General features: G+C 49.4%; 1 protein-coding gene across 1 annotated transcript in view; it reads right to left on the bottom strand.

Annotated features, from left to right (window-relative positions):
- Positions 1-20970, bottom strand: part of MEI1 (meiotic double-stranded break formation protein 1) — a 902984-nt gene that overhangs the window by 642673 nt on the left and 239341 nt on the right. Inside the window, exon 4 of the mRNA XM_075321882.1 lies at positions 14583-14656. Coding sequence (XP_075177997.1) covers positions 14583-14656 — 74 coding nt within the window. The remainder of the gene's footprint in view (positions 1-14582; positions 14657-20970) is intronic.

Below are 20970 nucleotides of genomic sequence, written 5' to 3'. Positions count from 1 at the left end.
GCACGTGTGTGCTCTGCACCGCACCTAAAAGGTGCGCTTCAGAGCGCAGCTGAAAAGCTCCGTTCTGAAGCGCATGGTGCCGGCAGAGAACGTGCGCTCTGCATGCTGACTCTCCCTATAGACAGCATGCAAACCGCACGAAAGAAGTGACATGTCACTTCTTAGAACGCAGCGATTCAGGCAGCAGTCAAATCGCTGCGTTCTAATAGGCCACGTGCGCACGGCTCCTGCACAATCTCCATAGATTGTGCCTTGAACGCAGGACGCATGCAGTTACGCTGCGGTGCAGAACGCAGCGTAACTGCATGCAATACGCACACGTGCGCACATCCCCTTAAGGCGCGCAGACCACAGCGCGAATGGTCTGGTTTGAACTTCATCTGTGGGCGGAGCTACCGCATGGCGTCTTGCTCAGTCCCACAGATGAAGGAAGCGCAGTGCCAGCCAGTGACTCCCAGCACAGTACTTCCCTCCAGCACTGTGTGGGCCCTCTCTCCACTGTGACCTGAGCGGTATGTGCTACACCCCCCCCTCGATCTGTATGTGCCCTCCTCGCCCCCTGATTTTTTGGCCCCGGTGAGCTGTCTGGGCTTCTCCCCCCTGAGATGTATGCCCTGCCCCCCCAGAGCCGTGTGTGTGGGCCCCGCAGAACCACGTGTGTGTCTGTCTGTATGTATGCAGCAGGGCAGTGTGTCTGTATGTATGTATGTATGTATGTATGCAGCAGAGCAGTGTGTGTGTCTGTCTGTATGTATGTATGCAGCAGAGCACTGTGTCTGTCTGTATGTATGCAGCAGAGCAGTGTGTCTGTCTGTATGTATGTATGCAGCAGAGCAGTGTGTCTGCATGTATGTATGTATGCAGCAGAGCAGTATGCCTCTATGTATGCAGCAGAGCAGTGTGTCTGTCTGTATGTATGCAGCAGAGCAGTCTGTCTGTATGTATGCAGCAGAGCAGTGTGTCTGTCTGTCTGCATGTATGTATGTATGCAGCAGAGCAGTATGTATGTATGCATGCAGCAGAGCTGTGTGTCTGTATGTATGTATGCATGCAGCAGAGCAGTGTGTCTGTATGTATGCATACAGCAGAGCAGTGTGTCTGTATGTATGCATGCAGCAGAGCAGTGTGTCTGTCTGTATGTATGCAGCAGAGCTGTCTGTCTGTATGTATGCAGCAGAGCAGTCTGTCTGTCTGTATGTATGCAGCAGAGCAGTCTGTCTGTCTGTATGTATGCAGCAGAGCTGTCTGTCTGTATGTATGCAGCAGAGCAGTCTGTCTGTCTGTATGTATGCAGCAGAGCAGTCTGTCTGTCTGTATGTATGCAGCAGAGCAGTCTGTATGTATGCATGCAGCAGAGCTGTGTGTCTGTATGTATGTATGCATGCAGCAGAGCAGTGTGTCTGTATGTATGCATACAGCAGAGCAGTGTGTCTGTATGTATGCATGCAGCAGAGCAGTGTGTCTGTCTGTATGTATGCAGCAGAGCTGTCTGTCTGTATGTATGCAGCAGAGCAGTCTGTCTGTCTGTATGTATGCAGCAGAGCAGTCTGTCTGTCTGTATGTATGCAGCAGAGCAGTCTGTCTGTCTGTATGTATGCAGCAGAGCAGTCTGTCTGTCTGTCTGTCTGTATGTATGCAGCAGAGCAGTCTGTCTGTATGTATGCAGCAGAGCAGTCTGTCTGTCTGTATGTATGCAGCAGAGCAGTCTGTCTGTTTGTATGCAGCAGAGCAGTCTGTTTGTATGTATGCAGCAGAGCAGTCTGTCTGTATGTATGCAGCAGAGCAGTCTGTCTGTATGTATGCAGCAGAGCAGTGTGTGTCTGTCTGTATGCATGCAACAGAGTTGTGTATATGTATGTAGCAGAGCTGTGTATGTATGCAGCAGAGCAGTGTGCGTCTGTATGTATACATGCAGCAGAGCAGTGTGTGTCTGTCTGTATAAATGCAGCAGAGTTGTGTGTGTCTGTATTTATGTAGCAGAGCTGTGTGTGTATGTATACAGCAGAGCAGTGTGTCTGTCTGTATGTATGCAGCAGAGCAGTGTGTGTCTATCTGTATGCATGCAGCAGAGCAGTATGTGTTTGTCTGTATGCAGCAGAGCAGTGTGTCTGTATGTATGCATGCAGCAGAGCAGTGTGTCTGTCTGTATGTATGCAGCAGAGCTGTCTGTCTGTATGTATGCAGCAGAGCTGTCTGTCTGTATGTATGGAGCAGAGCTGTCTGTCTGTATGTATGCAGCAGAGCAGTCTGTCTGTATGTATGCAGCAGAGCAGTCTGTCTGTATGTATGCAGCAGAGCAGTCTGTCTGTATGTATGCAGCAGAGAAGTCTGTCTGTATGTATGCAGCAGAGCAGTCTGTCTGTCTGTATGTATGCAGCAGAGCAGTCTGTCTGTCTGTATGTATGCAGCAGAGCAGTCTGTCTGTATGTATGCAGCAGAGCAGTCTGTCTGTATGTATGCAGCAGAGCAGTCTGTCTGTATGCAGCAGAGCAGTCTGTCTGTATGTATGCAGCAGAGCAGTCTGTCTGTATGTATGCAGCAGAGCAGTCTGTCTGTATGTATGCAGCAGAGCAGTCTGTCTGTCTGTTTGTATGCAGCAGAGCTGTCTGTCTGTATGTATGCAGCAGAGCAGTCTGTCTGTATGTATGCAGCAGAGCAGTCTGTCTGTATGTATGCAGCAGAGCAGTCTGTCTGTATGTATGCAGCAGAGCAGTCTGTCTGTCTGTATTTATGCAGCAGAGCAGTCTGTCTGTCTGTATGTATGCAGCAGAGCAGTCTGCCTGTCTGTATGCAGCAGAGCAGTCTGTCTGTCTGTATGCAGCAGAGCAGTCTGTCTGTATGTATGCAGCAGAGCAGTCTGTCTGTATGTATGCAGCAGAGCAGTCTGTCTGTATGTATGCAGCAGAGCAGTCTGTCTGTATGCAGCAGAGCAGTCTGTCTGTATGTATGCAGCAGAGCAGTCTGTCTGTCTGTTTGTATGCAGCAGAGCTGTCTGTCTGTATGTATGCAGCAGAGCAGTCTGTCTGTATGTATGCAGCAGAGCAGTCTGTCTGTATGTATGCAGCAGAGCAGTCTGTCTGTCTGTATTTATGCAGCAGAGCAGTCTGTCTGTCTGTATGTATGCAGCAGAGCAGTCTGCCTGTCTGTATGCAGCAGAGCAGTCTGTCTGTCTGTATGCAGCAGAGCAGTCTGTCTGTATGTATGCAGCAGAGCAGTCTGTCTGTATGTATGCAGCAGAGCAGTCTGTCTGTCTGTATTTATGCAGCAGAGCAGTCTGTCTGTCTGTATGTATGCAGCAGAGCAGTCTGCCTGTCTGTATGCAGCAGAGCAGTCTGTCTGTCTGTATGCAGCAGAGTAGTCTGTCTGTAAGTATGCAGCAGAGCAGTCTGTCTGTATGTATGCAGCAGAGCAGTCTGCCTGTCTGTATGCAGCAGAGCAGTCTGTCTGTATGTATGCAGCAGAGCAGTCTGCCTGTCTGTATGCAGCAGAGCAGTCTGTCTGTCTGTATGCAGCAGAGTAGTCTGTCTGTAAGTATGCAGAAGAGCAGTCTGTCTGTCTGTATGTATGCAGCAGAGCAGTCTGCCTGTCTGTATGCAGCAGAGCAGTCTGTCTGTATGCAGCAGAGCAGTCTGTCTGTATGTATGCAGCAGAGCAGTCTGTCTGTCTGTATTTATGCAGCAGAGCAGTCTGTCTGTCTGTATGTATGCAGCAGAGCAGTCTGTCTGTATGTATGCAGCAGAGCAGTCTGCCTGTCTGTATGCAGCAGAGCAGTCTGTCTGTATGTATGCAGCAGAGCAGTCTGCCTGTCTGTATGCAGCAGAGCAGTCTGTCTGTATGTATGTATGTAGCAGAGCAGTGTGTGTGTCTGTATGTATGCATGCAACAGAGTTGTGTGTATGCATGTAGCAGAGCTGTGTATGTATGCAGCAGAGCAGTGTGCGTCTGTATGTATGCATGCAGCAGAGCAGTGTGTGTGTCTGTCTGTATGTATGCAGCAGAGCAGTGTTTCTGTCTGTATGTATGCAGCAGAGCTGTGTGTGTCTGTCTGCATGTATGCAGCATAGCTGTCTGTGTATATAAATCCAGCAGAGCAGTGTGTGTGTCTGTCTGTATGCATGCAGCAGAGTTGTGTATATATGTATGTAGCAGAGCTGTGTATGTATGCAGCAGAGCAGTGTGCGTCTGTATGTATACATGCAGCAGAGCAGTGTGTGTCTGTCTGTATGCATGCAGCAGAGTTGTGTGTGTCTGTATTTATGTAGCAGAGCTGTGTGTGTATGTATACAGCAGAGCAGTGTGTCTGTCTGTATGTATGCAGCAGAGCAGTGTGTGTCTATCTGTATGCATGCAGCAGAGCAGTATGTGTTTGTCTGTATGCAGCAGAGCAGTGTGTCTGTATGTATGCATGCAGCAGGGCAGTGTGTCTGTCTGTATGTATGCAGCAGAGCTGTCTGTCTGTATGTATGCAGCAGAGCTGTCTGTTTGTATGTATGCAGCAGAGCAGTCTGTATGTATGCAGCAGAGCAGTCTGTCTGTATGTATGCAGCAGAGCAGTCTGTCTGTATGTATGCAGCAGAGCAGTCTTTCTGTATGTATGCAGCAGAGCAGTCTGTCTGTATGTATGCAGCAGAGCAGTCTGTCTGTATGTCTGCAGCAGAGCAGTCTGTCTGTATGTATGCAGCAGAGCAGTCTGTCTGTATGTATGCAGCAGAGCAGTCTGTCTGTATGTATGCAGCAGAGCAGTCTGTCTGTATGCAGCAGAGCAGTCTGTCTGTATGTATGCAGCAGAGCAGTCTGTCTGTCTATATGTATGCAGAAGAGCTGTCTGTCTGTCTATATGTATGCAGAAGAGCAGTCTGTCTGTATGTATGCAGCAGAGCAGTCTGTCTGTCTGTATGTATGCAGCAGAGCAGTCTGTCTGTCTGTATGTATGCAGCAGAGCAGTCTGTCTGTATGTATGCAGCAGAGCAGTCTGTCTGTCTGTATGCAGCAGAGCAGTCTGTCTGTATGCAGCAGAGCAGTCTGTCTGTATGTATGCAGCAGAGCAGTCTGTCTGTCTGTATGTATGCAGCAGAGCAGTCTGTCTGTATGTATGCAGCAGAGCAGTCTGTCTGTCTGTATGTATGCAGCAGAGCAGTCTGTCTGTATGTATGCAGCAGAGCAGTCTGTCTGTCTGTATGCAGCAGAGCAGTCTGTCTGTATGTATGCAGCAGAGCAGTCTGTCTGTATGTATGCAGCAGAGCAGTCTGTCTGTCTATATGTATGCAGAAGAGCTGTCTGTCTGTCTATATGTATGCAGAAGAGCAGTCTGTCTGTATGTATGCAGCAGAGCAGTCTGTCTGTCTGTATGTATGCAGCAGAGCAGTCTGTCTGTCTGTATGTATGCAGCAGAGCAGTCTGTCTGTATGTATGCAGCAGAGCAGTCTGTCTGTCTGTATGCAGCAGAGCAGTCTGTCTGTATGTATGCAGCAGAGCAGTCTGTCTGTATGTATGCAGCAGAGCAGTCTGTCTGTCTGTATGTATGCAGCAGAGCAGTCTGTCTGTCTGTATGTATGCAGCAGAGCAGTCTGTCTGTATGTATGCAGCAGAGCAGTCTGTCTGTCTGTATGTATGCAGCAGAGCAGTCTGTCTGTATGTATGCAGCAGAGCAGTCTGTCTTTCTGTATGTATGCAGCAGAGCAGTCTGTCTGTCTGTATGTATGCAGCAGAGCAGTCTGTCTGTCTGTATGTATGCAGCAGAGCAGTCTGTCTGTATGTATGCAGCAGAGCAGTCTGTCTATATGTATGCAGCAGAGCAGTCTGTCTGTATGTATGCAGCAGAGCAGTCTGTCTGTATGTATGCAGCAGAGCAGTCTGTCTGTCTGTATGTATGCAGCAGAGCAGTCTGTCTGTATGTATGCAGCAGAGCAGTCTGTCTGTGTGTATGCAGCAGAGCAGTCTGTCTGTCTGTATGTATGCAGCAGAGCAGTCTGTCTGTCTGTATGCAGCATAGCAGTCTGTCTGTCTGTATGCAGCAGAGCAGTCTGTCTGTATGTATGTTTGTAGCAGAGCAGTGTGTGTCTGTCTGTATGCATGCAACAGAGTTGTGTGTGTATGCATGTAGCAGAGCTGTGTATGTATGCAGCAGAGCAGTGTGCGTCTGTATGTATGCATGCAGCAGAGCAGTGTGTCTGTCTGTCTGTATGTATGCAGCAGAGCTGTGTGTGTCTGTCTGCATGTATGCAGCATAGCTGTCTCTGTGTATATAAATCCAGCAGAGCAGTGTGTGTCTGTCTGTATGAATGCAGCAGAGTTGTGTGTGTATATGTATGTAGCAGAGCTGTGTATGTATGCAGCAGAGCAGTGTGCGTCTGTATGTATACATGCAGCAGAGCAGTGTGTGTCTGTCTGTATGCATGCAGCAGAGTTGTGTGTGTGTGTCTGTATTTATGTAGCAGAGCTGTGTGTGTATGTATACAGCAGAGCAGTGTCTGTCTGTATGTATGCAGCAGAGCAGTGGGTGTCTGTCTGTATGCATGCAGCAGAGCAGTATGTGTTGTCTGTATGTATGCAGCAGAGCTGTGTGTCTGTATGTATGCAGCAAAGCTGTGTGTGTCTGTCTGTATGTATGCAGCAGAACTGTGTGTGTCTGTCTGCATGTATGCAGCATAGCTGTGTGTGTCTCTGTGTATATAAATCCAGCAGAGCTGTGTGTGTGTGTGTGTGTGTCTGTATGCAGCAGAGCTGTGTGTGTCTGTCTGTATGCATGTATGATGTGTATCTATGTATGTCAGTGTATATGACTGTATAGATTTGTCTGTTTATATGTATTTTTGTGAGTTTGTCTTTAACCCCTTAACGACCGCCGATACGCCTTTTAACGGCGGTAAATAAGGGTACTTTTTCCGATCCGCCGCTTTTTAACGGCGGTCGGAAAAAAGGGTCTAGCGCCCCCCAGAGTCAGAAAATTTCCGGGGTCTCAGCTGCCGGGGGTAGCTGAGACCCTGGAGATCATGATTCGGGCCGGTTTTTCCGGTCCCCAGTCACGTGATGACCGGTATACACCGTATACCGATCATCAAGTTATAGCAAATGACCGCGCCGGTAAAAAATGATTTATCTCCCATCTGGCATGATCAAACATGCCAGATGGGAGATAAATCTTTTTCCCGGTTCCCTCCGGTCCCCCGGTGTCCCCAAAGTGCCCCCCCCCGACCCCCAACCCCCTCCCGAAAATCCAAGATGGCCGCGCGCACCGGCGATCACAGCAGCGCGCCGGCCGCAATCACACTCTTCCTATGGTTTCTGTCGTATGTGCCATAACACATGCGACAGAAACCTGCTCCCCAGGCCCTGCCGGGTCCCCCCCTATCCCCCCCGGTGTCCCCCGGTGTCATACATACCTGTCGGAGTGCTGATCCCCCGCGGCCCCCTCCTCCGGCTCCTTCTCAGCAGACGCCGGTCACATGTGCAGTGCAGCTGTCAGCTTCCTGTGTCTGTGACTCAGACGCTGGCTGCTGCTCGGCACTGTGCAGCTGTGACCCAGGGAGGGTGGGTGCAGATTCTTTGCACCCACTCTCCTCAAATGGAGGGTCTGCAATACTAGAAAATGGGGGATACGTTCCCTGAACGTGTCCCCATATTCTAGAAGGTCCAGAGTCGACGTGGGACGTCCAAATGGATTATTGTGGATTTTTTTTTTTCTTTTCAATAAATTGGTCAATCAGGGAATGTTTTGGGGAGTGTTTTTTCAAATAAAATTTTTTTTGTTGTCAATTTTTTTTTTATTACTGTCAATTAGTTATGTCGGGTATCTGATAGACGCCGTGACATAACTAATTGCTGGGCTTGATGCCAGGTGACATTACACACCTGGTATCAACCCCATTTATTACCCCGTTAGCCAACGCACCAGGGCGCGGGATGAGCTGGGGCGAAGCGCCAGAATTGGCGAATCTAATGGATGCGCCACTTCTGGGGCGGCTGCGGCCTGCTATTTTTAGGCTGGGAAGAGTCCAATAACCGTGGCTCTTCCCATCCTGAGAATACCAGACCCCAGCTGTCAGCTTCACCTTGGCTGGTGATCTAATTTGGGGGGACCCCACGTTTGTTTTTTTTTTTTAATTATTTATTTATAAATAATTAAAAAAAAAACAGCTTGGGTAGCCCTCCAAATTGATCACCAGACAAGATGAAGCTGTCAGCTGTGGTTTGCAGGCTACAGCTGTCTGCTTTACCCTAGCTGGCTAGCAAAAATAGGGGGGACCCCACGTCATTTATTTTAATTCTTTTTTTTTTTTTTGGGCTAAATACAAGGCTAGGCATCCTTTAGTGTCACATGAAAGGCACTAAAGGGCGCCAGCTTAGAATATGCAGGGGGGTGGGACGTTATATATGTTTGACATTATCCATTCATCCATTGTAGCATTTTACGCTGTGTGCCCACAATCAGGGTTTGCAACGTTTTGGGCGCAGAGTGTTTTCCCTGCGTCCATAACGCTGCGTTGTGCAGTAGAAGCACAGTGGAATGATTTTTAGAAATCCCGTGCCCACTGTGTTTCTTTTCTCCGCAGCATAAATCGACCTGTGGCGCAGCTTCCCGAGCCTCAGGATGTCAATTTATGCTGCGGAGATGAGTGTTCTTTGCAGGTAGAATAGAACTAAAGTCCACAGCAGCCTGAACCCAAATCGTGGGCATGGGCAGCTGCGTTCTCCCGTGGACAACACTCACATTTCTGCAGGAGGCTGACACTGGGTACTAGACGCCGTGTCGCTGGATCATGGCCACATAGCCTAAAGGCTACTTTACACGCTGCGATATCGGTCCCGATATCGCTAGCGTGGGTACCCGCCCCCATCTGTTGTGCGACACGGGCAAATCGCTGCCCGTGCCGCACAACATCGCGCAGATGCGTCACATACCTGCCCGGCGACGTCGCTGTGACCGGCGAACCGCCTCCTTTCTAAGGGGGCGGTCCGTGTGGCGTCACAGTGACGTCACTGAGCGGCCGCCCAATAGAAGCGGAGGGCCGGAGATGAGTGGCCGGAACATCCCGCCCACCTCCTTCCTTCCTCATAGCGGCCGGGAGGCAGGTAAGGAGAGGTTCCTCGTTCCTGCGGCGTCACACATAGCGATGTGTGCTGCCGCAGGAGCGACGAACTACATCGTTACTGCTGCAGTAACGATAATCGAGAATGGACCCCCATGTCACCGATGAGCGATTTTGCACGTTTTTGCAACGATGCAAAATCGCTCATCGGTGTCACACGCAACAACATCGCTAATGCGGCCGGATGTGCGTCACCAATTCCATGACCCCAACGACTCCGCATTAGCGATGTCGCAGCATGTAAAGCCCCCTTAACAGTGAGAAATTTGTTGCTACAGCAACAGTTTTGTGAAGTACCTGTGGATTCAAAATGTTTACTATACTCCTGAATAAAATCCTTGAGGGGTCCAGTTTCCAAAATGAGGTCACTTGTGGGGGGTTTCTGATGTATAGGTGCCCAAGGGGCCCTGCAAATGTGACATGGTGCCCGCAATTTACTTCAACTTTTCCAAAATTCAAATGGTGCTCCTTCCATTCCAAGCCCTCCCATTTATCCAAACAAAGGTTTTTGGCCACATGTGGGGTATCCCTGCGCTCACAAGAAATTAGATAACAACCTGTGGGGTACACGTTTTGTTGTTGCCTCTTGAAAAAGTGAAAAATGTGTCGCTAAATCAACATTTTTGTGAAAAAAATGAAAATTTCAATATGGCAACCTAAGCTTATCAAATTCTGTGAAGTATTCGTGGATTCAAAATGCTCAATATACACCTAGATTAAAGCCTTGAGGGGTCTTATTTCCAGAATGGGGTCACTTGTGGTGGACCTCCACTGCTTAGGCACCTCAGGGGTTCTCCTAATGCAACATGGCGTCCGCTATTGATTCCAGCCAATTTTGCAGTCAAATTGCACTCCTTCTCTTCTGAGCCCTGTAGTGTGCCCAAACAGTTGATTTCCACCACTTACAAGATATCAACAAACTCAGGAGAAATTGCGCAATAAATTTCATGGTGTTTTTTTCCTGTTACCCTTGTGAAAAAAAAAGCTACCTGGTTGAAGTAACAATTTTGTGGTAAAATTTTATTTTTTTATTTTCATGGCTCAACGTTATAAACGTCTGTAAAGCACCTGGGGGTTCAGGGTACTCGCCAAACATCAAGATAAATTCCTTGAGGGGCCTAGTTTCCAATATGGGGTCACTTGTGGTGTTTTTTTGCTGTTTACGTACCTTAGGGGTCCTCCAAATGCGACATGGTGCCCGCAATCTTTTTCAGCCAAATTTCCTTTCCAAAATTCAAATATTGCTCCTTCCGTTCCAAGCCCTCCCATTTCTCCAAACAAAGGTTTCAGACCACAAGTGAGGTATCACCGCGCTCATAAAAAAGTGGGTAACAAACATTGGGGTCAAATTTTTGGAATTACCTCTTGAAAAAGTGAAAAAATTGATGCTAAAGCAACATTTTTGAGAAAAAAATGAAAATTTTCAATGTGACAACGTAACGTTATCAAAATCTGTGAAGTACCTGTGGATCCAAAATGCTCACTATACCCCTAGATAGAAGCCTTAAGGGGTCTAGTTTCCAAAATGGTGTCACTTGTGAGGGGTTTCTGCTGTTTAGGTACCTTAGCGGACATGTAAATGCAACATGGTGCCCGCAATCTATTTCAGCCAAATTTGCTTTCCAAAATTCAAATATTGCTCCTTCTGTTCCGAGCCCTCCCATTTGTCCAAACAAAGGTTTCTGACCACATGTGGGGTATTGGCGCGTTCATAAGAAAGTGGGTAACAAGTTTTGGGGTTCATTTTGTTGTGTTATTTCTTCTAAAAGTGAATAAATTTGGGGTAGAGCAACATTTTAGGTAAAATTTTATTTTTTGCTTTTCTTCATTCCACTTTGCTTTAGTTCCTGTGAAGCACCTGAAGGGTTAATAAACTTCTTGGATGTGGTTTTGAGTACTTTGAGGGGTGCAGTTTTGAGAATGGTGTCACTTTTAGGTATTTTCTGACACTTAGGCCTCTCAAAGTCACTTCAAATGGGATGTGGTCCCTAAAAAAATGGTTTTGTGAATTTTGTTGAAAAAATGGGAAATTGCTGATGAACTTTGACCTTTTCTAACTTCCTAACCCCGAAAAATTTTGTTTCAGAAATTGCGCTAATGTAAAGTAGACATGTGGGAAATGTTATTTATTAACTGTTTTGTGTGACATTACTCTCTGGGTTAAGGGCATAAAAATTAAAAGTTTGAAAATTGCAAAATTTTCAAAATTTTCATCAAATTTCCGATTTTTTCACAAATAAAAGCAAAAAATATCGTTCTAAATTTATAACTATCATGAAGTACAATATGTCACGAAAAAACAATGTCAGAATCACCGGGATCCGTTGAAGCGTTCCAGAGTTATAACCTCATAAAGTGACACTGGTCAGAATTGCAAAAAATGGCCTGGTCATTAAGTACAAAACTGGCTTCGTCCTTAAGGGGTTAAATATGTATATGTACGTATCTGTTTGTTATGATCCGGAACCATGGAAGACAACCATAAATCATTGGTAAAAGGTGACAAGAGCATTGGCAACTAATCTGGCCGCCATCCCCTTACTAACCATCACAACTAGAAGTAGCCGGGGGGTGAACTAACATCCTGTGCACCGCGAACCCAGCCGGAGAACTAGCTATCCTAAAGGAAGGAAAGATGAATAACTCTCTGCCTCAGAAAATAGATAAAGAATAGCAAGCCCCCCACATTCAAAGACTGCGGTGATATAGGAAAACACAATACACAGATAGATGATAGGATTAGCAAAAGGTAAGGCCGTACTGACTAAATAGGACAGGACAGGAAAGGGACTGATGGTGGCCAGAGAAAAACCCTGCAAAAATCCAACAACCTGATAGTACAAAAAAGCCCTCAGATCGCTAGATCTGAACTCCGTCCTATACCAGGAGCTCTTGTCATACCAATGAACAGAAAGCAGGAACCATTACAAATTCAAGAAGCAACAAACACATGGACTTATAGGAGCAATAGTCCAAACATAGCTGCAGGGAGCTTTCCAGCTAAGCAACTGAGAGGGAAGATCCCTGCATGCAAATAAACTGAAAACAACCACAGCAAATGACAAACTCAGATAAGAACAAAAAGAACCAAACAAAAATAAAGAGCCAAGCACTTATCTGGGGTAGATGTGGTCTGGAGCAGGATGAAGGAGGCTGGTGAACAAAGAACAACTGACATCCGGCATAGCCTGCTATCAGACCAGGGTTTAAATAAGCAGAGAGTTAGCAATGGAAACGCCCATTGCTCAACACACCTGGTCTCTGTCCAAACCATTCCTGGCCACAAGAGGGAGCCTCACAGCAGCCAAAGCATAACTGACATTCACAACATCTGTGTATGTGTGTGTCTGCATGTGGATGGGGCCCACTGAGACTCTTCTGCCCGGGGCCCACAAAAACCTGGAGCTGGCCCTGACTGGGGGTACAGGATAATGACACTGATACTCGGGATACAGGATAAGGACACTGACACTAGGGGTACAGGATAATGACACTGACACTGGGGTATAGGATAATGATACTGTTCTCGACACTGGGGGTTCAGGATAATGACCCTGACACTGGGGTACAGGATACTGACACTGAGGGGTACAGAACACTGATACTGGGGGTATAGGATAATGACACTGACACTGGGGGTACGGGATAATGACACTGACACTTGGCTCTTTTCCTCAGCACCCAGCTTTTCTATGTCTCAGTACCCAGCTTTCCCATGATCAAATCAAATCTTTATTTTTATATAGCACTAACATATTCTGGAGCGCTTCAGAGAATGGGAAAGCTGGGAGCTGAGGACAAGACTGATATCAGAACATAGGAAAGCTGGGTGATGAGAAAGAAAGCGTCTTGCCCTAAGCTCAGCATCCAGCTTTCTCAATCCCATCCCATGCTCTGACTGCTGCTATCCCTCTTTCCCTAATTCCTACTGATATATGGTTACTGTGTTCACTCATGTCACGCAACAGGGACTAATGCACACAGCCTGCACCCCCAATTCACACACACCCAGCACCCTCATGCCCTGCATATCTCACACAGCCTGGCTGTACCCCAAATTAAAACCTCTGTCAAATACACTGAAACCCCATATTCCACACACCCTGTATCACTTAACACCCCTCTGTCATAGTCTGGCCCCTCATATGCCACTCACCCTGCACACTTCCCCCCCAAGCACCCCTCATCTCTTATTACCGGAGGGCACATCTCCTTCAGCAGATCCTGCCCGGCTCCTCCCACACGGTCACATGGGTATGAGTCATCGCAGGTCCTGGCTGCTAAACCCCTGAATGCAGTTTCTTCTTCTCGGAAGGAGCTTTCTGTTCTGCCCCTGCCGCGCTCAGAGCTCATAAGCTCTCCAAGTCAGGACCACCCCTCCTGCCCCCCCTGTAGTTCCCCCTGGAGCTCCGGCAGCCTGCAGGGGCCCCCGCCGGGTGTATTAAAATGACCATCGGGACGTGTATGTAGCAGTCAGATTATGGCATAATCTGACTGCTACATGCAGTATCATCACCTGCGGCGGCATCACGATGGTCAAAGGTGCTGCGACCGCAGGTCATTTTAATACACCCAGTGGGGGCCCCTGCAGGCTGCTGTGGACAGCTTAGATTACCACGGCACGCCAGACTGATGCTGAGGGTGACACATCTCCAAACAGGCTTTTTACAAGGAGATGCAGTGCAGCATTGATGCCATAGGTATGAGAGAAGAGCTGCCTGATAAAAAGCTTTGTAATATGGCACAACTAAACTCAGCTGCGCTTTCTGATCATGCAGCAGGTTAGACCAAGAGATCCGAGCTGTATCCTTACATCTGACACTGAAAATTGTAAACTATGGTGGATGCATGTTATTTTCTTTTTACTGCCTGCTTATCAGCATTATACAGGGAGACATCAACAATACTTGTCATATATATATGGAGAAGTACACACCCCCAGTGTAAAATATCTAATAACAACCACTTGGTCTTAACAAAAGTTAACTAATTAGGCCCAAATACTTTGACTGCTAATATCTCAGCAACAGATATAATTTAAAAATACTATTATATTGTGTGTCCAGTTCAACAAGATAAATGAAAAAAGGTCCTCTAACTTGATTCAATAGGGTCTCCTTTTGGTTTCAGTAAGACTGACCTTGTATGAATTGACCTTTGTTTATTGCATAGGAAACCACTGCTACAAACAGTACAGGCATTTTTCATTTGTGCCTCTAAATTCTCTAGCCTTTTGTTAATCTTGTCCTAACGATTTTGAGATGTGTTGCTGCCATCAATTTCTAAATCAGTAATTTTTTTTACTGAAATGGAAAAATGTCTCACTTTAGGTTTTTGATATGTGTTCTGCGTTCTATTGTGAATAAAATATGGCGGTCAGAGATTTCCAAATCATTGCATTTTTGTTTTCTTTACATTGCACACAGCGTTCCAAATGTTTGGAAATTAGGATTGCAAAATATGCTTAGGTTTTCTAATTTTAATTATAATTACCTCTTTTAAGCATCCATCCAAAACACAATGAATGAACTGTTCCACTTTGAAGCCTAAAATTAGCTGCACTAAAACTGAACAGAGAAAATAAAATAAACATACTTAAAAATGACATATCAAAAGTAACAAGATGTTGACTCCATTAATTGCATACTGACAAAAGGCACATGTAAATAAATACATTTTATATTGTTGTGTAGTGGCCCAGTCCAGATTGTGTCTGTCCCTTTAAGTACATGCACTTATATTTAATGTATTTCTCATTTGTTGTTTTCTAGAACCACCTACTGGTGAAACTAAGAATCTGAAGTGTACATTAAGGGGTACTTTGCACGCTGCAACATTGCAGGCCGATGCTGCGATGCTGAGCGCGATAGTACCCGCCCTCGTCGCAGCAGCGATTTCCTTGTGATAGCTGCCGTAGCGAACATTATCGCTACGGCAGCTTCACATGGACTCACCTGTCCTGCGACCGTCGCTCTGGCCGGCGACCCGCCTCCTTGTTAAGGGGGCGGGTCGTGCGGCGTCATAGCGTCGTCACACGCCAGGCGGCCAATCGGAGCGGAGGGGCGGAGATGAGTGGGATGTAAACATCCCGCCCATCTCCTTCCTTCCGCATATCCTACAGAAGCCGCAGTGACGCCGGTAGGAGATGTTCCTCACTCCTGCGGCTTCACACACAGCGATGTGTGCTGCCGCAGGAGCGAGGAACAACATCGGACTGTCGCGTCAGCGTAATCATGGATTATGCCGACGCTGCACCGATGATACGATTATGACGCTTTTGCGCTCGTTAATCGTATCATCGAGCCTTTACACACTACAATGTTGCATGCGATGCTGGAAGTGCGTCATTTTCAATTTGACCCCACCGACATCGCACCTGCGATGTCGTAGTGTGCAAAGCCCGCCTAAGTGTTATCCTATGTACCAGTGACTTGGTCACTCACATTGCTCAATAGGTGCAGTTTCTTCCAGCCTCTGTCTGGCTGGACAGAACTGGGGAGCAGACATCATGTAGAGAGTCTCTTCACCACAAGATTCCTGCCAGGCCCAAGAACTAGAGTTTCATCATGTCCTGACCATTACAGCCAATATACTGAAGGCATGCTAACCTGAATCCTCGCTGTCCGGATCAATACGTGCAGCTGTTTCAGACGCATGCCGCCCCAGCAGCGGTCGAACCGCTCGGATCCGGCTGTTGCTACTCGTGGCTCGAGGGTCTCCAGACCCGGGGGCTCGGGGTCACTCCAAAACGTGATGGGGGGTTATTTTCAGGGGAGTTAGGTAGTTTGTGACGCCACCCGTGGTGTGCAGTAATAGGGAGTACCACCGCTGCCGTTGGGAGTACCCGGGGTGATGGAGTTGGGCAGCCAGATGACGATACCCTCCATGGGTTGGGGAAAGGCCCCGGGGCCCCGAATGGTGGGATGGATTGCAGGGGGAGCGCAGGCTCGCTGGTAGCAGGGGTTAATCAGGTACTCACTCAGAAGGAAAGCAGACACTGACAACGTAGTAAACCAAGTCTCTGGGTGCCGCTGCCCTCTTGGGGAACTCATCCGGGTTCCGTCCCTTGCAGCACTGCCTAGTGGTCTGTAGCCTGCCTCCGTGCACAGAATTTGAAAGTGTTCAGGTAGCTCGTAAGCTTGGAACTGTCCGGGCCCCGCTCCCTACTATGGGTAGCAGAGGAGCTTGCTCTCAGGAGCTCATGCTTGGGATTTCAGTGGGCTGCTTTGCTTGGAAAGCCCTATCCCCCTCATTGTGCTAGTGCCCCTGATCTCTGAGCTTGATGGGAACAGTCCATAATGGCCCTGTCCTCCGCAGGTTAATTGCCGGGTCGCCTGAAGCTTCTCCCCGACCTAGGGTCCAGTACCCCGACGTGCTTTCGGCCCCAGACCGGCTATTAAACCGCAGCTGACGACCATCCTCCTTGACTAAGCCAGCACCCAGTCCCAATCTCCCGTGACCGGGTCTCTGACTCCTCCGGGTCCAGACCACCGCCTGCAACCCAATCTACGTTTTCCTCTGCAAGCTCCAACTCCCAGCTTCCTCCTAGCGCCTCACTGCTCAAGGGCTACCGCTCGACTCACTTGTCACCTTCCACCTCCCTGCCTGACCCCTAGGTGGGCGGCCCTATTCCAGCTTAGAACCCCACTGGTGTGCCTGACAGGATGTGGTGCAAGGTGTGATTAGGATTTTTAGATGCTGGTGGAGGCAGCGCTGCAAGTTGGGAACCCAGAACCATGGGGGGTTGAATACTGCACAGGGAGATAAAGAGCGTGCAGTACCCTGTGATGACCTGACTAGTCCAGGGGCGTCACATTCCCCCTTGGTTAAACGTAGCTCATCCCCGAGCTACAGGACATCCAGAGGTTTATTTTGTTAATTAGAAAAAGAGAAAAATAACAAGTTTAATCAACAATTTCACTTCCCTCACAGGGGAGGCACATTACTTAAATATTGCATTATAAAACTCTTAGGGGTACTTTGCACACGACGACATCGCAGCTGCGATGTCGGTGGGGTCAAATCGAAAGTGACGCACATCCGGCGTCGCTGACGATGTCGTAGCGTGTAAATCTTTTTACATATGATTAACAAGTGCAAAAACATCATTATCGTATGATCGGTGTAGGGTCCGACATTTCCATAATTTAGCAGCAGCGAGGGTACAATGTTGTTCCTCGTTCCAGCAGGCAGCACACATCACTGTGTGTGAAGCCTTAGGAGCGAGGAACATCTCCTTACCTGTGTCCCGGCTTCAATGCGGAAGGAAGGAGGTGGGCGGGATGTTTACGTCCCGCTCATCTCCACGCCTCCGCTCCTATTGGCTGCCTGCCGTGTGACGTCGCTGTGACGCCGCACGACCCACCCCCTTAGGAAGGAAGCGGTTCACCGGCCAGAGCGATGTCGCAGGGCAGGTGAATGCATGTGAAGCTGCCGTAGCGATAATGTTCGCTACGGCAGCAATCACAAGATATCGCTGCTGCGACGGGGGCGGGGACTATCGCACTCGGCATCACAAGCATCGGCTTGCGATGTCGTAGTGTACAAAGTACCCCTTAGAGTTCATTTTTATTAGTATAATCATGGGAATACTACCGCTTGCAGTGGTAGTCGGTGGCTCAGCCTACTCCACTGCAGCACCTTTCTACGACAGTCTATTCCCAATGTCCCTCTCTCTTCAACTCACCACCCAAACAATCTGAAGCCCGCCGCTTCCTACTTGATTCCGTGACAGGGTTGAAGTCCTGGAGGCTAAAAAGATGACTCTGTAACAGTCCTTAGTAACCTGGTAGCCATTACTCTTTTGTGCCAACTCCCACCAAGGGCCTCCTGGTGCCGTGTACCAGCACCGCACCGTCCAAGGCCCTGATGGCCCTTTTCCTGTAACAAAGCGTAGAAAAAGGTTCAACAAGGATGACACAGTCTATTTGCAGCATCAACTTTCCTGTCACACTCCACCGAGAACCTTGTAACCAGTCCCCGATGGCCTTCTCCTCTCTCCTCTCTCACACTGGAGAACGTTCAACAAGGGTGACACTCCACACAACCAGTTTTCAAACTTTCAACAATACTGGTGGGTAGCCATCTACCGGATGGCTGAGCGGCGGTGGAACCGGCATCTTAACAGGCTTCACCTCTGCTGTGGTGAATGAGGAAACCAACTGTTCCGCAGCCGGGGACGCAGAGTCCAGGTGCTCCGTATCAGGGTATGGGCCCGATGATGTGGCTGGGTCTGGTCGGGCCAGTGCTGGTGTGACGCCCCTGGACTATCAGGTCGTCACAGGGTACTGCACGCTCTTTCTCTTTAGTGCAGTATTCAAATCCCTCATGGTTCTGGGTCCCCATCTTACAGTGCTGCCTCCAACAGAAAATCAAATCCTAAAGATAAAGACACCCTGCACCACACCCACCAGGCACACCAGTGGGCGGCTTGAGCGGAAGAGGGTCGCCCACCTAGGGGTCAGGAAGGGGAGGTGAGGAGTGTAGTAGAGCAGTGTGTAGTCAGGAGGTGTAGTGAAGTGGAGGAGGCTGGGAGTAATGGCTTCCAGGAGAAGCTATCTAGGTTGCAGACGGTGGTCTGGACCTAGAGGAATCGGACACCCAGTCGCAGGGGATTGAGGCTAGGTGCCTTAACCTGTTAAAGAGAATGGTCAGCAGTCTGGGTCTATCACCGGTCTGGGACCGAAGGCACGGCAGGGTCACGGACCCTAGGTCGGGGAGAAGCTTCAGGCAACCTGGCAATTACCTGCGGAGAACGGAGCCTTTATGGACTGTTCACACTCGCTTCAGAATCGGGGCACTAGCGCAACGAGGGAGACAGGGCCTTCCATACAAGCAGCCCACTAAAATCCCAAGCGTGAGACCTGAGAGCAGGGTCCCACACTTAGCCACAGTGGGGAGCGGGGCCAGGCAAGTTTCAGACTACTGGGCTACTACGGTGAATTTAAATTTTGTGCCAGGAGGCAGGTCACGGATCACCAAGCAGCACTGCAGGGGATGGGACCCGGACGAGCTCCCCTTTGAGAGGTAGCGGCACCCAGAGACTTGGTTTACCCGGTTGTCTGTGTCTGCTTATTAGCTGAGTGAGTACTTGAGTGATTTCCCCTTCACGGCGCTCAGTAGCATCATCCGGAGTCCCAGGACCTACCCCTACCCGTGGAGGGCAACGACACCTTGCTGCCCCACTCCATCACCCCGGGTACTCCCAACGGCAGCGGCGGTACTCTCAGTTACCGCACACCACGGCTGGCGTTACGAGCTATAACTCCCCTGTAAATATCCCCCCTTATACTTTGGAGTGTGGCCCCTAAGCCCCCAGGTCCGGAGACCCTCGAGCCACGAACAGACACTACCCCCGCATCCGAGCGGCTCGATCTGCTGCTGGGGCGGCAAACTGGGATTACCGCTGTCGTGGCTTGGTCGGGTGGTAGGGTCAGGGGCTCTGCAGCCTGCTTTTCGTAAATGGGGACTGGAGATTCCACTGCCGGTGTTGGGGTTAGCAGCTTGGCATCCGCCAAGGGCGAGGGTGATGGTGGCTGAATGCTTGCAGCAGGAGGGTGCAGACCGGATCCCGCAGCTGTATAGGCCAGGTTGACCGGGACAGGGTAGCTGCTTACCCGCTCCTCGCGTGGGACTTCTATCTCACGGGCTTGCGCCACCATTGCCAGGCTCCTCATCTCTTCCCTCCAATGGTTCAGCATCAGCACATAAAGGAATTGCGTCAGCATCCTCCTGCAGAGCTGCTCTGTTTACTGTTCGATCCAGGCTGTGGTCCCAGGAGCAGCGCGCTCTGATGACCAGTCTTGTGCTGTCGCCATCTTGCCTCTGCGGTGTCCAGGAACTTTATGGCAGAGTCCTGGCGTCCCTGCTCCACTTCCGCTGCTACATCCCGTCAAGCCTCCTTGGTTTTCGCCAGTCACTCACTTTTGCACTGGGGAACCCTGGGAACTTCTGGTTCCGGCCACACTCCCAAAACGAAGGGTGGGGCTTCAGCTTTATGGGCTTTTGGTCTGGAAGATGGCGTCCCGGCACCAAAGACGGCAGAAAATGGCAAGAACAGGATCCCGACACCGCAGCTTGGATTCTCAAGGCGCACGTCACCCAGGTTAGTGGGTCCTGTCCGAATCCTGTTCGTGACGCCAAAATTATTTCAGATGCATGCCACCCCAGCAGTAGTCAAACCGCTTGGATCCGGGTGTCGCTACTCGTGGCTCGAGGGTCTTCGGACCCGGGACTCAGGGTCACTCTGAAACGTGATGTGGGGATGTTCACCACAAGATTCCTGCCAGGACCAAGGACTAGAATTTCATCATGTCCTGACCATTACAGCCAATATACTGAAGGCATGCTAACCTGAATCCTCGCTGTCCGGATCAATACGTGCAGCTGTTTCAGACGGATCCGGCTGTTGCTACTCGTGGCTCAAGGGTCTCCAGACCCGGGGGCTCGGGGTCACTCCGAAACGTGATGGGGGGTTATTTTAAAGGGAGTTAGGTAGTTTGTGACGCCACCCGTGGTGTGCAGTAATAGGGAGTACCGCCGCTGCCGTTGGGAGTACCCGGGATGATGGAGTTGGGCAGCCAGATGATGATACCCTCCATGGGTTGGGGAAAGGCCCCTCGGCCCCGAATGGTGGGATGGATTGCAGGGGGAGCGCAGGCTCGCTGGTAGCAGGGGTTAATCAGGTACTCACTCAGAAGGAAAGCAGACACTGACAACGTGGTAAACCAAGTCTCTGGGTGCCACTGCCCTTTTGGGGAACTCGTCCGGGTTCCGTCCCCTGCAGCACTGCCTGGAGGTCTGTAGCCTGCCTCCGTGCACAGAATTTGAAAGTGTTCAGGTGGCTCGTAAGCTTGGAGCTGTCCGGGCCCCGCTCCCTACT

The sequence above is a fragment of the Anomaloglossus baeobatrachus genome, chromosome 8 (genome assembly GCF_048569485.1).
Source record: "Anomaloglossus baeobatrachus isolate aAnoBae1 chromosome 8, aAnoBae1.hap1, whole genome shotgun sequence".
Classification (NCBI taxonomy): Eukaryota; Metazoa; Chordata; class Amphibia; order Anura; family Aromobatidae; genus Anomaloglossus; species Anomaloglossus baeobatrachus.
Note: the sequence above shows the minus strand (reverse complement) of the source record. Positions and strands in the feature narration are given on the sequence as shown.